At 38.0% G+C, this 16,193-nt stretch overlaps 1 protein-coding gene across 1 annotated transcript in view; it reads left to right on the top strand.

Moving 5' to 3' along the window:
* The window catches only part of MYO3B (myosin IIIB), a 307,358-nt gene that overhangs the window by 268,034 nt on the left and 23,131 nt on the right, over positions 1-16,193 (top strand). Inside the window, exons 34-36 of the mRNA XM_067549868.1 lie at positions 10,424-10,530; positions 10,905-10,951; positions 12,379-12,551. Coding sequence (XP_067405969.1) covers positions 10,424-10,530; positions 10,905-10,951; positions 12,379-12,514 — 290 coding nt within the window. The 3' untranslated portion in view covers positions 12,515-12,551. The remainder of the gene's footprint in view (positions 1-10,423; positions 10,531-10,904; positions 10,952-12,378; positions 12,552-16,193) is intronic.

The following is a 16,193-nucleotide window of genomic DNA, read 5'->3' as shown; positions in this document are numbered from 1 at the left end:
CCTTCTTTATAACAGCCCTTAACATATCTGAAGACTGTTATCAGGTCCCCCCCTCAGACTTCTTTTTTCAAGATTAAACATGCTCAGGTTTTTTTAACCTTTCCTCATAGGTCAAGTGTTCTAGATCTTTCATCATTTTTGTTGCTTTCCTCTGGAGTCTCTCCATTTTGTCCACATCTTTCCTAAAGTATGGCACACAGAACTGAAATCCGTACTCCCAGTTAAGGCCTCACCAACTCTAAGCAGAGCGAGACACTTACCTTCCATGTCTTATATAGAACACTCCTGTTAATAAACTCCAGAAAAGTAGCCTTTTTTTTCAACTGCATCACACTGCTCACACTCATTCAATTTGTGATCCACTATAACTCCCAGATCCTTTTTCAGCAGAACTACCACCTAGACAGTTATCTCCGATTTTCTAGTTGTGCATTTGATTTTTCCTTCCTAAGTACTTTGCACTTATCTTTATTGAATTTCATATTATTGTTTTCAGACCAATTCTCCAATTTGTCAAGGTCATTTTGAATTCTAATCCTGTCCTCCAAAGTACTTGCAACCCCTCCCAGCTTGGTGTCAGCTGCAAATTTTATAAGCAAACTCTCTACTCCATTATCCAAGTCATTAATAAAAATATTGAATAGTACCAGACCCAGGACTGACCCCTGCAGGACCCCAGTAGATACGTACTCCCAGTTTGACTGTGAACCATTGATAACTACCGTTTGAGTATGGTCTTTCAACCAGTTGTGCACTCAGCTTACAGTGATTTCATCTAGACCACATTTCCCTAGTTTGCTTACGAGAATGTCATGTGGGATTGTATTAAAGCTTTATTAAAATCAAGTTATATCATGGTCTTCTGCTCCTCCCACCACCACCACTATTAACCTAGTAACCCTGTCAAAGTAGCATTATTATTATAAATAAAAATAATAAATATGCTTTAAAGAAACATTTTCCCCTTGACATCTTTCCAGCTTCCCAATGTCACCAGATTTACTGACCTCTTTGAAACCTGGACTTAATTAGATTTTGTTACTTTGCCATTAGTGGTTGCTTTTCCCCTCAGCCCTCCCACCAACTCCTTGGCTCCCCAGCCTCTCTCTCCCTGGCAACTAGGTTTCTCATTTTTCTTCTCTTTTTCCCTTCCAACCTTCTTCTCCTCAATCTTCCCTTCCTCTCCCACCTTCTTTTCCATTTTTTCTTCCTTCAGTCTGCTTCTTTCCCCACTATTCTCCTCCTATGTTTCAACACCAATTCTCCCATCAGAACACAAAAAATCCCAACACATTAGCGACATGCATAATTACCTAAATAACCAAGCGATGAGTGTATTCTCTCCTCCATCCCTATGGACAGCGGGTATAATAGGCCAGGGGAGGCTAAGCCTTCCCTGGCACAGCTGCTGCTGACCGGATGCCTGAGCTGTGGTAGCCCTGCCTCTTCCCTCCTCCACTCCACCTCCCCACCATTCGCTGCATGCAGCCCATAGCGAGGCTCAGAGCTCCTCTGGAATGCCTAGGCTCAGGACTGCTCTGGGGACTGGGGCTGCTCTGGGCACTGGCTGGGGTTTGAAGCTGCTCCAGGCACTGGCCGGGGTTAGGAACTGCATCGGCAGGCCAGCCAGGGAGAGCGGGAGGGGAACAGGGCAGAGTGCGGGGCAGGGCCTCAGGTGGAAGGAGCAGAGCGGGGGCTAGCCTCCCAAAAAGGGGAGTGCACACGCCACCTATGTCCCTCCCCTTCCCACTTTTGTTTTCCCTTCTATGTGTATCTTTATCTCTATTTAGATTGTAATCTTTCTGATGTAGCAACTGTCTTCCTGTATCTTTCTACAGCTCCCAGCACATTTGAGGAAATATTATAATATAATCAATAATAATAATCTATCACACAGACCACTTGGAAACTTCAGTTATTGCAGATTACTCAGCAGTACCTGTCTCATGGTGCATACTCCATGCTGCTCCTAATCCACACTGTCTTCCTATTTGTTTCTAGATGCAATTCAAGAAGCTAGTTTTAGCCTACAGTACAAAGCATTTTCTGGTTTGGGTCATGTATCTCTTAGAGGTTCTCATTTTTCTTCATGGTGATGTAGCATTTTACACCCACTTTGCAAAAATATAAATGACTTCTCAAGGTGGAAGGCAGTGAAGAATCAGGCCTGAAGTATGGAAGTGGGGAAAGGAGGGAAGTGACTTGGTATGAATACTTGACATATACATAGCGGCACAAGTCATTTTTAATGTTTCTCTCTTTCTTTTCTTAGTCAGACTGACCATAATTCAACTCCTAGGGTCTGATTCTGACTTCACTTATACCAGTTTTACACAGTGTAACTCCATGGACTTCAGTGGAGTTACACCTGATTTCACAAATGGGATCAGAATCTCAGGCCCTTGCTGTCTGAATATACTTACATTGCATGGAAGTCAAATACGACTGTTCCTTAGAATCAACTCGCTGCACACAATGATCCACTTAGCATCCGGTCAGGGAGGATGATGTACATTATCCCACTCCGTGAGGTCACCTGTGCATTTGCCCAAGACTTCAGCATGAAAAATGAAATTAACAGCTGCCTGGAAAGAAGATGCAAATCTGAGAAAAACTGGAAAAGCTGGAAAGCATCAAAATACATACAAAGTATCAAAAGAGAACAAAGACAAGTTTTTCCACAAAAATCTTCTCCCCAGGCTATAACAATGCTTTACATAGGCATGATCAATATTACCAAGCTTGAGAACCAAAGTCCTTTGGAATAAATTAGACTGGCAGGAAAAGAAACAAACAAAGAACAAATTAACATGATTTTAAACATTGCTTAAATTTTCATGAATATAGACCTTGAAATGTTATGATGAGATCCCATGAGTCTGTGCTAATATTTGCCTATAATTAAGAGCAGCACTTTCATGTTTCAGCTGATATTATAGGTTAGAAATCAGCCATATGCTTACTATATTTCTGGTCATACTGATATATATGTTTTATTTGTTTACTTCATTAATAATAAATGAAATCCTGTAAATGGCCCTATTATATTTTATTTGTTAGGTTGCACTTTCTTCACCTCTTGCTATTAATCTTCATGGGTCTGAATATTTACAAGATGAGTCTTCCTTCATTCAACAGTAGGTTTTTATGTTTACATGTAAAAAGAAAAGTGACAAGACTGATCTCTGTCCCATCCACCTTTTGAGAGCCCTCAGCGAGGAAGGGAAAGTACTCAACACCACCATCTAAAATGCCTCAGAGAGGAAGGAACAGAACCATCCACTCCAGCAAAGGAGTCAACAATGCATCATATTCAATGTTAAAGGCTGCTGACAGATCTAATAACACAGGCAAGAATACATTCCGGGCATCCCTTGCCAGGAATATATCATCACCCAGAGATACTAGTACCACCTCTATGCCATACCCAGATGTAAAACATAATTGAAGAAGGTCAATGAATTTTATAGACTCCAGATGCAATTGGAGCTGCCTCTTCATCACTTTCTCTATGAAATTCCCTAAAAATTGTGCAACATTTTACAAAATTGTCAATGTCAAGAGATGGTTTCTCAAGCAGGGTCAACCACGACCTGTTTAGGGGCACCCTGCCTTCATCTCAAAGGTCAGTATTAACGATCCCAGTCAGTAAAGGGGCTAGTGCCTGTCTGATGAGCAGAACTGTCACCTACGGATCAGACATCTAACACAAGATCTCTGCTGAATTCCAAGGGTGGAATTACACCTCTCCCTCCTCCCCCCCATTATGTGAATTGTTTAGAAAAGAACATTCCTTAGGGATGTGACTTTCCTGAATGTACTGGTCGAGACCTAGGCCCCTAGAGGCAAGAATCCTTGCATCAGAATTAAAGAGCACTTGACTTTTGTTGTTGAGTCACTTGTATAATTCTGTGGGAGTTCTTTGCAGTTTGTCAAAATAATGGTGTCTTGATCAGTAGGTAATCTATGTAATATATGACATGAAATATACAAATCCCCTCCAGGCCAAGGCTTGTCATCAAAATGATTAGTATCTTGGAAGGTATGTTTAACTCAAACATAAAACAAAGAAGCATCAATGAAAAGGGAAATTCATGAATAAAAATGTTTCTTTGGGATCAACAACACAGAACAATCCCCAGCAGATTAGAACCCAGAGTAAGTGACACACTAAAATATTAATACGGTCCCTACTGGCCTTAAAATCCATGATCAGCTAGTCTGACTTCCTGCAGAACACAGGCCATAGAATTTCACCCAGTGTTTCCTGCATCAAGCCTGGTTGAGCTAGAGTATATCTTTTAGAACATCCAGTTTTGATTTAAAGACTTCAAGTGCTGGAGAATCCACCACATTCCTAGATAAGTGGTTCCAATAATTAATTACTCTCATTGTTAAAAGCATGCACCTCATTTTTAGTCTGAATTTGTCTAGCTTCAGCTTCCAGTCACTAGATCCTGCAATGGCTTTGTCTGCTAAGTTAAAGAGCCTTCCACTATCAGAAATCTTCTCCCCATGTAGGTACTTATAGATGGTAATTAAGTCATATCTTACTCTTCTTTTGGATAAACTAAATAGATTAAGCTTCTGTCCTGTCTCACTAAAAGTCAGGTTTTCTAGATCTCAGATCATTAGTGTAGCTATTTTCTGAACCTGTTCCAGTTTGTCATTAGCTCTTACGGATTCATAGACTTTAAGGCCAGAAGGAACCATCATGATCATCTAGTCTGACCTCCTGCACATTGCAGGCCACAGACTCACCCACCCACTCCTATAACAGATCCCTAACCTCTGGCTGAGTTACCGTAGTCCTCAAATCATTATTTAAAGACTTCAAGTTACAAAGAATCCACCATTTATACTAGTTTAAACCTGCAAGTGACCCATGCTCCATGCTACAGAAGAAGGCAAAAAACCCCTAAGGTCTCTGCCAGTCAGATCTGAGGGGAAATTCCTTCCCGACCCCAAATATGTCAATCAGTTAGACCCTGAGCATGTGGGCAAGACCCACCAACCAGACACCTGAGAAAGAATTCTCTGTAGTAATTCAGAACCCTGCCCATCTAGTGTTCCATCACCGATCATTGGAGATATTTGCTGCTAGTAGTTACAGATCAGCTACATTGTAAGCAGTCTCATCATACCACCCCTCCATGAATTTATCAAGCTCAGCCTTAAAGTCAGTTAGTTTTTTGCCCCTATTGCACTCCTTGGAAGGCTGTTCTACTCCTCTTATGGTTAGAAACCTTCTAATGTCATGCCTAAACTTGTTGATGGCCAGTCTATATCCATTTGTTGTTGTGTCAACATTGGTGCTTAACTTAAATAACTCCTTTCCCTCACTGGTATTTTATCCCTCTGATATATTTTAGAGAGCAAACATTTCTCTCCCCTCAGCCTTCTTTTGGTTAGGCTAAACAAACCAAGCTCTTTGAGTTTCCTCTCGTAAGGTAGGTTTTCCATTCTTCGGATCATCCTAATAGCCTTTCTCTGCACCTGTTCCCTTTGAATTCATCTTTCTTAAACATGGGAGACCAGAATTGCACTGTGTTCCAGATAGGGTCTCACTAGAGCCTTGTATAATGGTACTAACACTTCCCTGTCTCACCTGGTGCATCCTAGGATTACGTTAGCCTTTTTCACGGCCACATCACATTGGCAGCTCATAGTCATCCTGTGATAAACCAGTACACCAGGTCTTTCTCCTCCTCTATCACTTTCAACTGATACATCCCCATTTTATAGCAAAAATTCTTGTTGTTAGCCACTAAGTGCATAGCCTTCCACTTTGCACTATTAAATTTCATCCTGTTTCTATTACTCCAGTTTTAAGGTAATCCAGATCTTGTATGATATTTCAGTCCTTCTCTGTACTGGCAATACCTCCCAACTTTGTGTCATCCACAAATTTTATTAGCACACTCTCACTATTTGTGCCAAGGTCATTAATAAAAATGTTAAATACCAAGGTCGATCCCTGAGAAACTTCGCTAATAACCTCCCTCCACCCTGATAGTTCGCCTTTCAGTGTGATCTATTGTAGCCTCCCCTTTAACCAGTTCCTTATCCACCTTTCATTTCTCATATTAATCTCCATCTTCTCCAATTTAGTTAATAATTTCCCATGTGGAACTGTATCAAATGCTTTACTAAAATCAAGTAGCTTAGCTCTACTGCATTTCCTTTGTCTAAAAAATCAGTTATTTTCTCAAAGAAGGAGATCAGGTTGGTCTGGCGTGATCTATCTTTTGCAAAACCATGTTGTATTTTATCCCAAATACATTTACCTCTATGTCCTTAACTACTTTCTCTTTCAAAATTTGTTCCGTTTGTAATGGTCTCATTAAAGCTGTATGTAAAAGCAATACTAACACCCTACTTTTACTCACTTCCCCTGATTATACATTGAAGAATCATATTGGTAGATTTAGCCTCTGTATCAAACTAGGAACTCATGTTCAGTTGGTATCTACCATAATCCCTTAGTCCCTTTCAGAATCACTATTCCAAAATCAGACCCCAATCCTATAAACATGACCTTCATTCTTTTATCCTAGATGTATGATCTTGCATTTAGCTGTATTAAAACACATGTAGTTCAAGTGAACCCAGTTTACCAAATGATCTAGATTGCTCTGTACAATTAACTTAATTAACTTAACAATTAACAATTAACTTAATTAACTTAATTTTTCTGTCATTTGCAAACTTTACCAGCAATGATTTTATATTTTCATTAATGCTGAATAACATTAGGCCAAGAAAAGATCCCTTCAAGACCCCATTAGAAACAGCCCCCTTGACTAATGTTTCCCAATTTATAATTACTTTTTTGAGATCTGCCAGCCAGTTTTAATCCATTTAAAATGGGCTACATTTTATCAAAATCAGGGGCATAAGGAGGGCATATGCAAAGGGACGTAAGTGCCTAGCCACCCACCCTGCAATTTTCTGTCCAGATTTGCTGGTCGGTGTGCACAGTGAAGAAGGCAAGGTCTATGGGCAAAGAGAAAGGTCGAGGCTGAGTGGAGCCTTGGCATATCTTCCCTTTCACCACTGCCACCAACATACCAGCCAGTGCAGCTGAGCTGGTCCAGTAGGCAGAAGTAACTAGCACCTGGTAAAGAACTAGTGTGTAGTACTCCTGCACTGCCACAGGGAATGAATTGGGATTCTGAGTCACAGGTCCTTCCTTGTACCGGTCCCAGAGTAGTGCAGCTACAACATAGCACTAACACAGGACAAGAGGTAAAGTCTCATTCTAGCCCTAAGTCTCTGACTTAATATGAGGAAAGGCGGTCAAATCTCCCCTATGGAAGTGTTGGTTTAAGGAGAGACTGAAGCTAGCCCTCTTTTCTGATTCTAGGTGTGCCATCTGAATTTGTAGCAAACCCTCTTGTGGATATACCAGAGGCACTTAGCACACTTTGGATGCTATGTAAACAATAAATATAGTTATTATTAAAATGACAAGTAATTTTTCCTGTTAGTGGCCTTAACTTTGTCATCAAAGCTAAACATTTTAAAACGCTATTTGAAATGCCTATTTAACTGCTGAATGTAGAGCACATGTTAATACACTTTTCTCCAGATACAATAGTGTATGATAAATGTTACCAGATTTTCTTACCATTCGTACTGTATGCTACTAAATGCTAAGACAAATGGGCCCACTGAAAAGGTATTTCCTCTGGAGGACACAATCTGCAGGCCACCCGTGTAATAAAGAGAAATAATTATGAGTGGGATAAAAAGCAAGAGCAAAACTTTACTAAATCAAAATTCAGATAAAATAAACCATAGCAACATAAAATTTTGATGTAGATGTTCCTGCAAAATAAAATGAAGGTTAATTAAAATATTCTTTTTGAAAAAAAAATACAATTTATTCTTTTTGTCAAGTAATCCAGTACATTGCATCACATCATGGTACTATTTACAAACTTTGTAATAATTGTGTGCTATGTGTTTGCTTTTGACAAGTATCTGATAAGAGCACCCAATTCTTCAGTTACTCACACTAGCTTTACACCAGCTTATCAAGAATTGATTTTAGTGGAGTTACTCCTGATTTATATTTATGTAAGTGAGAATGTAATTTGGCCCTAAGACAGAAACATCACCTCCAGGACAATGACAGATCCTGCCATCATGCGGGCTTTGAATTCTATGGTCCTTCCAAAACCAAACTTAATAATTTTAGGAACAAAATCATGGAAATGCTCAGTGATTCAGAGTGAAATCCTGGCCTCATTGAAGTCAATGGCAAAATTTCCATTAATTTCAATGGGACCAAGATTTAATTGATAATCCCTTTATTATATTTAAATATTATAGGGGACAAAGACACAAATAGGAGTTAGCCATCCAACTCCCATTGACCTTAGAGCGATATAACCTGGAAGAACTTTGTACCTTGTCTATTTAGAGACAGTATAGGCAAACATCAAAGTATATAGACAGTGCTGTCAGAATCTCTTGAACAACAAACCTCTCTTTGCAAAATGAATAGAACTAGGAAAGCATCAAGATTTTAAGATTTTGGGATTATATTTAGCAAATAATATGAATTTATTACTGGAGAGTTATTTTGTTGTTGGTGTAAAGAGCTCATTTCTTCAAACAAATAACTTTAAGATTTTGAGCCTGACTCTGCCCTCAGTCACATAGTGGGAGTTACACCTGTGTACTGTGTACACAGCTGAGAGTAGAACTGAGTCCATGCAAGTAAAGGGAGGCACCCACAGGCAAATGTGGATAATGGGCTTTTTCCTACTGTAATTAATGGACAATGGTAACAAAGGGTTTGATTTGCCTCAAGCGTGAAGTTCCATAAAGAACAAATAAATAGTAGGGGAACTCTGCATAGTACCAGGCAAGTTATAAAAGCTACTGCAATTAGGTAAAAAAAAAAAAAAAACAGATTGTTAAATCTTTGAGTTTGTGAGATTTTGTTTTTTATGCAAGCAGGATTTTATTTAAAAAATATAATTGCATTCTATGCCATTGAACCTTTATGTAAGGTCTTTTCAATACAATTATCTATTCCTTAAAGAAAGGATACATTTCAGTGCAGTGTTGAATCTTTGCTGACATAGGGCCATATCCTGACACTGGTTTTTATGTAAAACTCTCATTGATTTCCATGGGCACTTCACATCTGGAACAATGGCAAAGATGTGTCCCAAAGTGGGGATAACACTGGAAAAACTTCAGAAAAACCCAGGAGTCAGTAGTCTGTGAACCTGAGAACTTCACAAACCTGCTTTAAAGAATTATGTTATCATCAAGGGCCAGATCCTACAAATGGGCCACATCTGCACAGAGCCCCATCGACTTCAGTTTTGAAGTTTTCAAAGGGGCTTCAGTAGAATGAGGACCTTGTGCTGGGCTTCTGGAAAGGGATGAATTTCACTCTTAATGTGGGATCCAAGTGTAATGTAACTAATATTTTTCCTTCAATGTTTGTACTAAAATTTAAATATTCACCTGTTTCTTTGAACTGGAAATATTATTAGGTTATTTATTATTTTTAAAAAATCATGGTAAAATCAGATACTAGAAAGGTCAAAAACAGTATGTGTGAATGATCTATTTGGAAAGAGAGGAATTCCCAGATTCGTTTTCTATTAGTATAATATTTATGAATTGTCCTTAAAATTGTTCTTAGTGTCAATTAATTGTGCTGTGTTATGTTCTTTCCATCAGGTTTTTTCTCTGAATCACTCTTATAGATTACACAGAACAATATTCTGTTTTGAAAAAAGCAAAAATACAAAGGCTGTGAGTTAGCACTAGCTCAAACCATATTTTTTACAAAATCCTCCCTTCTAAAATGTTTTTCTCATCTTTAAACTGTGTGTGTTCCAGATGGCTTTAACCAACTTTTGCTCAAAGTGTATCACAAATTAACTCAAGGAGACATTATTTCAAATGGCACTGATTTCTCTGATTAAATAGATTGTTATACAAAAAAGTAGCTTTTTATATGGTAAAAAAAAAAACTAATTCTCATCAGTCAAAGGGATTTATAACTGTCATCTGTAAACATAAATGAACGGTTTTGATGCTGATGCTGATGCTGCTACTAGTCCTTGGCTAGTCACAATGCACCTTATCCTACTTAGATAACAAAATATGTCAATATAAAGAGTGAAAGAAACAAGGAACTATGTTATGGGTATATATAGGAATAAAATTATGTTGTAAGAGAAAATTTAATCTAAAAACTCATTTGAACTAAGTTCCAAAACAGAAAACAAAGATCCCAAACTTTCTGTATACCTACTTAGAATAGGACAGATTTGCTAATAAATCTAGGACTCAACAGAACAGAAGAAAGGACTGCTTATAGTCTAAAATATGCAAAGACGTTCACAGCACCTGGCATGGCTTAAAACTAAATTGCATTATCTTACTGTAGGTTCAGAAAACTGTCTCGAACAGAAGCTGAGAACACCTCGTCGGCGATGTCAGCAGCCCAAAATGCTGAATAGCCCTGAGGACAACATGTACTATAACCAGTTAAATGTGAGTTCAAAGTGGCAATAAAGCTGTTTTACTGGCTTTGTTTCCAGTTAATAATTCGGTTATTAATACCTGTTCCAGTCCCTCCAGCCCCACCCCCACGTTCTTTTGCTCTCGTCTTGAACATGTGCTTATGCTCTTTATCTGTTGCTTTCATGTCAGGATGTCTGCCTTCACGGTGAATAATTGATGTGGTTTATCAAAGACGAGCAAGATGCATGCTTCATCAGGCTCACTTGAGCCCTTTGATCAAAAAAATTATGCTGTGACTTCTGATATTATCAGCATCTGCTTGCATTCAACACAAAATCACTTTGAATTAAAAATTAACGACTTGCTGCTTTGCTTTGACTGTGTGTTCTTGGCCCTCTCCACAGGGAACTCTAGAATATCAAGGGAGCAAGAGGAAGCCAAGAAAACTTGGGTAAATATCTGTCTTCTTAGTTCTAAGCAACTGTAAACAGAAAAAGTCCTTTGTGATATTACAGAAAATGCAAAACTTTCTAGAGAGGTTTCTAAAAATAAACAATTAACATATCTCTGTGCATTGACATTGGACATTTTCTACAGAAGCAAATATAAAATGTGTATCTACTGCTGACTGCAAATACTAGAACTGGTGCTTACAAAATATCCTCCCCAGCTCTCTCACAATACAACTCAAGCAAATTTTAGCTTCCTCTTTTTTAAAAATGAATTTAGTCATAGTAAAAGATGCTGGCCTGAGAGTCTTGGAGGCTGAAGCCCACCATTCTAGAACTGACATAACATGGACAAAAGCTGTGCAGGCTTCCTATCACCACCCTAGCAATATCCTTCAACATACCTCAGGAGGGACCAGTTCTAAGAGAAGACTGAGAAGGGAGTTCTTTCCTAGATAGGGTTGTTCCTTGTCCACTTGCTCTCGGCTAAGACTGCCACAAGGGGTGCCATTTATTATCAGTTGTATGTGGACACTTGTCACCAGGACCGGGGCAGAGATCACTGGTGCGTTTCACAAAAGCCACCATCCCACAGTCCCAAATTTCATTTATTACTGATGTGTGCAGCAACTAGTGCTGGATGAATACAGCTAACACATATTAATAAACATTCATTCAGTAACAGCCCCACATTTTCTTTATTGGTATTTATGACCCTTTCTTATTTGTTTTCTGCAAATAGTCTTGTGGATACTAATGCAAATAGTGTTTGTGAGAAGATTCAAACCAGAATTATTTGCATGGTTGGCTTGGTATCTCTTTGAGTTAACCTCCTCCAGTTTATAAAACTCTGTCACCCAGTCAGGGAGAAGAAATAACTCTGTGTGACTTTGGTGTCCCATCATATATCATGGCAAGCTGAAGACACAGTTGGATCAAATAGGTCCGGATCCAAAACCCACAGAAGATAATGGAATTGCCTTTGGATCAGGCCCATAGTTCACAAAATATGTTTGCCTATAGAGTTTGAACAATTCTGAATAATCAACATATTTGTAAATATCAAAGTCTGTGTGGAAATTTTTCAATTAAAAAAATGCTACATTTGTCAAATAAAATACTTGCTACAAATAGTTGGTCTTACTCTACTGCAGACCTAGAGATGAAAGGCTCTGTGACCTATTACCAAGCCTCAGAGCCATTCCGTTCCCACAGAGATTTAAAACACTAAAAAAGTGGCAGCAAGATTGAGAGATATGTATAAAGGCTGCATCTTGTTAACAAAATCATCCCATCTTGTATTAACACTTTTTCAGTGTTTTCATTTCACCATCCATAGAGTTATATTTCTTAAGATTTTGAGGAACTACTTTGTAATTTTTATTTTTTTACTTAATAAAAATAGTTTGTTCTGTGTTTTGTTTCACAGCCAAATCAAAGTGCTTGATGGGGAGGATGAATATTACAAATCATTATCAGCTGTTGAACCTATCACTGAGGATGATAACTCACTCAACCCTCCATCTTCTTTTTCCTCAAGAGGAGTGTCTTTTGCTCACAGCTGAACTTCACCATTTACGCTTTGGTCTAATGCTGGTAAAAGTAATTGCATGCGTTTATCAGTGCTGGTTTGTGTGTGTGTGTGAGAGAGAGAGAAACAGACAGACAGAGAGAAATAATTACAACTAAAGAAGCCTCTTGCAAAATTAGACTCTGATTCTGTAAACACTTACCCACCTGAGTAGTCCCATTTAACTTAACTCATGTAAACAGTCCTATTGAAGTCTATAGTTATTTATATGTGTAAGTGTTTGCAGGATCAGCCCTAAATAGACATCCCTTCTAAAACAGGTTATAATCTTAAACCAACAACACAGAATTGCGGGACTGAGACTGGGACTTTATATTGATGTTCAGCATAATTTGGGGTCATAGTAAAAATATTATATATCATATAGGTCTTTCAGAACTTCATATGGTTTTTTAAACTACAAAGAATTAACACAGTAAAAAGCATCATGTAAAACCATTTCAAATGCTGAATGAGTATCTCAGAATTTATCTCATAAAATAGTATGTAGTGAGAGATCATTTAACCCAAATTTAGTAATGTTCATCCTTTCCCTGGAAGAGTTACCAAACATTTAAGAGTCCACAAAGTCATTTTTTTAAAAGGAATTGATACTAAATAATGTAATATATCATTTTATAGTTACTTTTGATTAAAACATAAGACTGGGTGTCAGGAGAGCTTGGTTCCCTTCCGAGATTTACTATCTGTGTAATCTTAGATATATTATCTAATCTCTTTGTGCTGCAGTTTCCTCATGTGCAAAATGTGGACAACATTTCCTTGCCTCACAGGGGTTTTATGAATCTTAGTTCATTTAGGGTGAAATTGCTTTCCATTGAAGTCCATGAGGTTTAAGCATGTCTAACTTTAGCATGTAATTGATCAGACCCAAGGTCCATCATGGATGGCAGACCAATACCCTGTATCCAACAGTGGTCAGCACCAGAAGATTCAGAGCAGGATGTACAAACCTTGCAGTAGGCAGATGTTGTGTGATCAGCACCCCAACTTCAGTCTCATCCTAATCTCAAATACTTAGGTATTACCTTAAACCCTGAAGCAAGAGGTTTAATGTCCCTTCCAGACAATTATTATTATATAATTATAATATCATTAATTATGATAGGTCTAGATATTCTTGATATCCGTATTATACTCAAACCCCTTTTTGAATCTTGTTAAGCTCTTGGCTTCAATGATTTCCTGATGCAGTGAGTTCCATAGTATAATTACCCATTATATGAAAAAATATTTCTTGTATCAGTTTTGCATTTTCCACCTTTTAATTTAACTGAATATCCCCTTGTTCTTGTATTATGAGATGAAGGAACAGAAGACCCAATCTCCCTTCTTTAGACCAGTGTTTAGAACTTTGTGTTCTTTTATCATGTCTCCTCTTACTCATCTCTGTTCTAAGGAAACAATTCCAAACCTTTCAACCTCTCTTCATTGGAGAGTTTTCAATGCACTTGATCATTCTTATTATCCAGATGAGGCCACACCACTGATTTACATAATGGTATTATAATATTCTCTGTATGAATTGCCATCCCATTTCTTATCCCATCCTAAAATCTTGTTTGCTTTTTTACCCCCAGCTGCACATTGAGCAGAGGTCTTTGTTGAGCTGTGTACAATAACACTCAGGTCCCTTTCTTGAGCTGATGCAGTTAATTTAGAACCCTCTAAGGTGTCTGAGTAGTTTAAATTCTCCTCTCCAATGTGCATTACTTTGCATTTATTGACACTGAATTCCATTTGCCATTGTGTTGTCCATTTACCTAATTGGTTTAGGTCTCTCTGAAGATCCTCACAGTCATCTATGGTCCTAACTAACTTAAATAACTTCTCATCAGCTGCAAATTTTGCCATCTCACTACTTGCCCCCTTTACAGATCATTAATAAATAAATTAAACAACACAGGACTTAATATGTAACCATGAGGTAGCTCACTGGTTAACCTTAGACAATGATGAAAATTGACCATTTAATCTTACTCTTTCCTTTCTGTCTTCTAGACAGTTTTTGATCCACTAGAAAGGATTTGACAGATATAGCTGTACTGGCAAGCCATCCTAGTGGTGATGCAGCTTATACCAGTTTCCTGAACAAAAGAAGCTATTCTAGAAAAAGGACTTTATAACTGATATAACTGCATCTACACGAGAGCTTTTGCTGCCATAACAACGTCCTATCTTCAGTGAAGATGGAGAACAATTAATCACCGTCCTTTTTATAACAGCCCTTAATATATTTGAAGGTCCCCTCCCTCAGTCTTCTTTTTTCAAGACTAAATATATCCAGGTTCTTCAATCTTTCCTAAGGCTTTGGAACAGGAAAAGGAGGCAGACAGGGAGTCTAGCAAAAGCTTCAAGTCTTTCTTCTAGTGGTTGCAGTGCTGCTCCTGCAGTCCGGCATAGGAGGCTCAGAGGGAAAATTCAGAGTTTTGAAAATTAATATTTCCCATTCATGTTCTCATCTTCAGTCTCCATCAAAAACTAGACAGAATGGCGGGTGAGATCAAAGGCCAGAGCACTGCAAGCAATGAGCCATGACCTTGGATTAAGGTGAACACTGAATATGTGAGGGTGGATGTTTGAATATTTAAAGTACAGATAGTTCTGGATTAGAATGTGTGTGCACCTGCAAATGAGTTAGTGACATCCAAAAGTGTTGTACAAATATGGCTCATAATTAATATGATGGACGGATGTTTGTTTCTCTCTAGGAATCTCTTGGATGCCCACCAGCCTCTTTCCATCTCATTAAAATTTGCCTTGAATGAGCATCCTTTTTACTATCTCAAGAAAAAATAATTTAAAACTTTTTCTTGAGATAATTTGCTAAGGCTCAAAGTGCTAGAATTTATGAGATGTCTAAAGAGGAAATAAAACTGTCTTGAAGAAAGTCACATGAATGTGTGGGCTCCCATATTGACTTAAGACACAGAACCCTCAAAAGTATGTGGTTTCTTCGCAGTGCAATTTTTACTCTCTCAAAGACATTCATAAAAAAGCAGTTTTAAAAGTTGTTTTATGTATTTCTAAATGCAGAAAGTCAGGACATATGGCTGTAACCCATGTTATTGTCATATGCGGTTTACTTATAGGTTACCAATTGTATACTATTGGGTGGTAGCCAAGCTTTACACATATATAACAGGGAACAAAAATCAGAAACCCAATATGTATATAATTCTATAACTATACAGAATATGGCCCTGACTCAACAAAGCATTTAAGCCCATGTTTAATTTTAGGCATGTCAGTAATTCCAGGTCTATTCAACAAAACTCTTAAACCCATGTTTAGGTGCTTTACTGCATTGGGGCCCTGGTCAGCGAAAGCTGTGTCAAGGCATTAAATTGTAAAACACAACGAAGACACTTAATTGTTTTTTCTATTACTAAGCATTTACTAATCTTGGATCTTTGGCATTCTTTTTAAAGAACTTTATGCCATATTCCAGTGAGATTGCTTACAGAATAGAGTATTATTAATTGTGGGTGAAGATGGCAGAAGGTGGCCGCAAATGATTAGATTTACAACATTAAGTACTCATTAGTGAATACGCTAATTCTGAAAATCTTAGTTATTTCCCGGCACAACAGAAAATGCAAAATATATATATATATATTTTAAGAACTCTTTAATTACAGTTTTCCCCTTTC

Source organism: Emydura macquarii, unplaced genomic scaffold, assembly GCF_026122565.2.
Source record: "Emydura macquarii macquarii isolate MOO-44397 ecotype Brisbane River unplaced genomic scaffold, CSIRO-AGI_Emac_v2 contig_1253, whole genome shotgun sequence".
Taxonomy (NCBI): Eukaryota; Metazoa; Chordata; order Testudines; family Chelidae; genus Emydura; species Emydura macquarii.
This window is presented reverse-complemented; position numbering and strand designations above follow the sequence as displayed.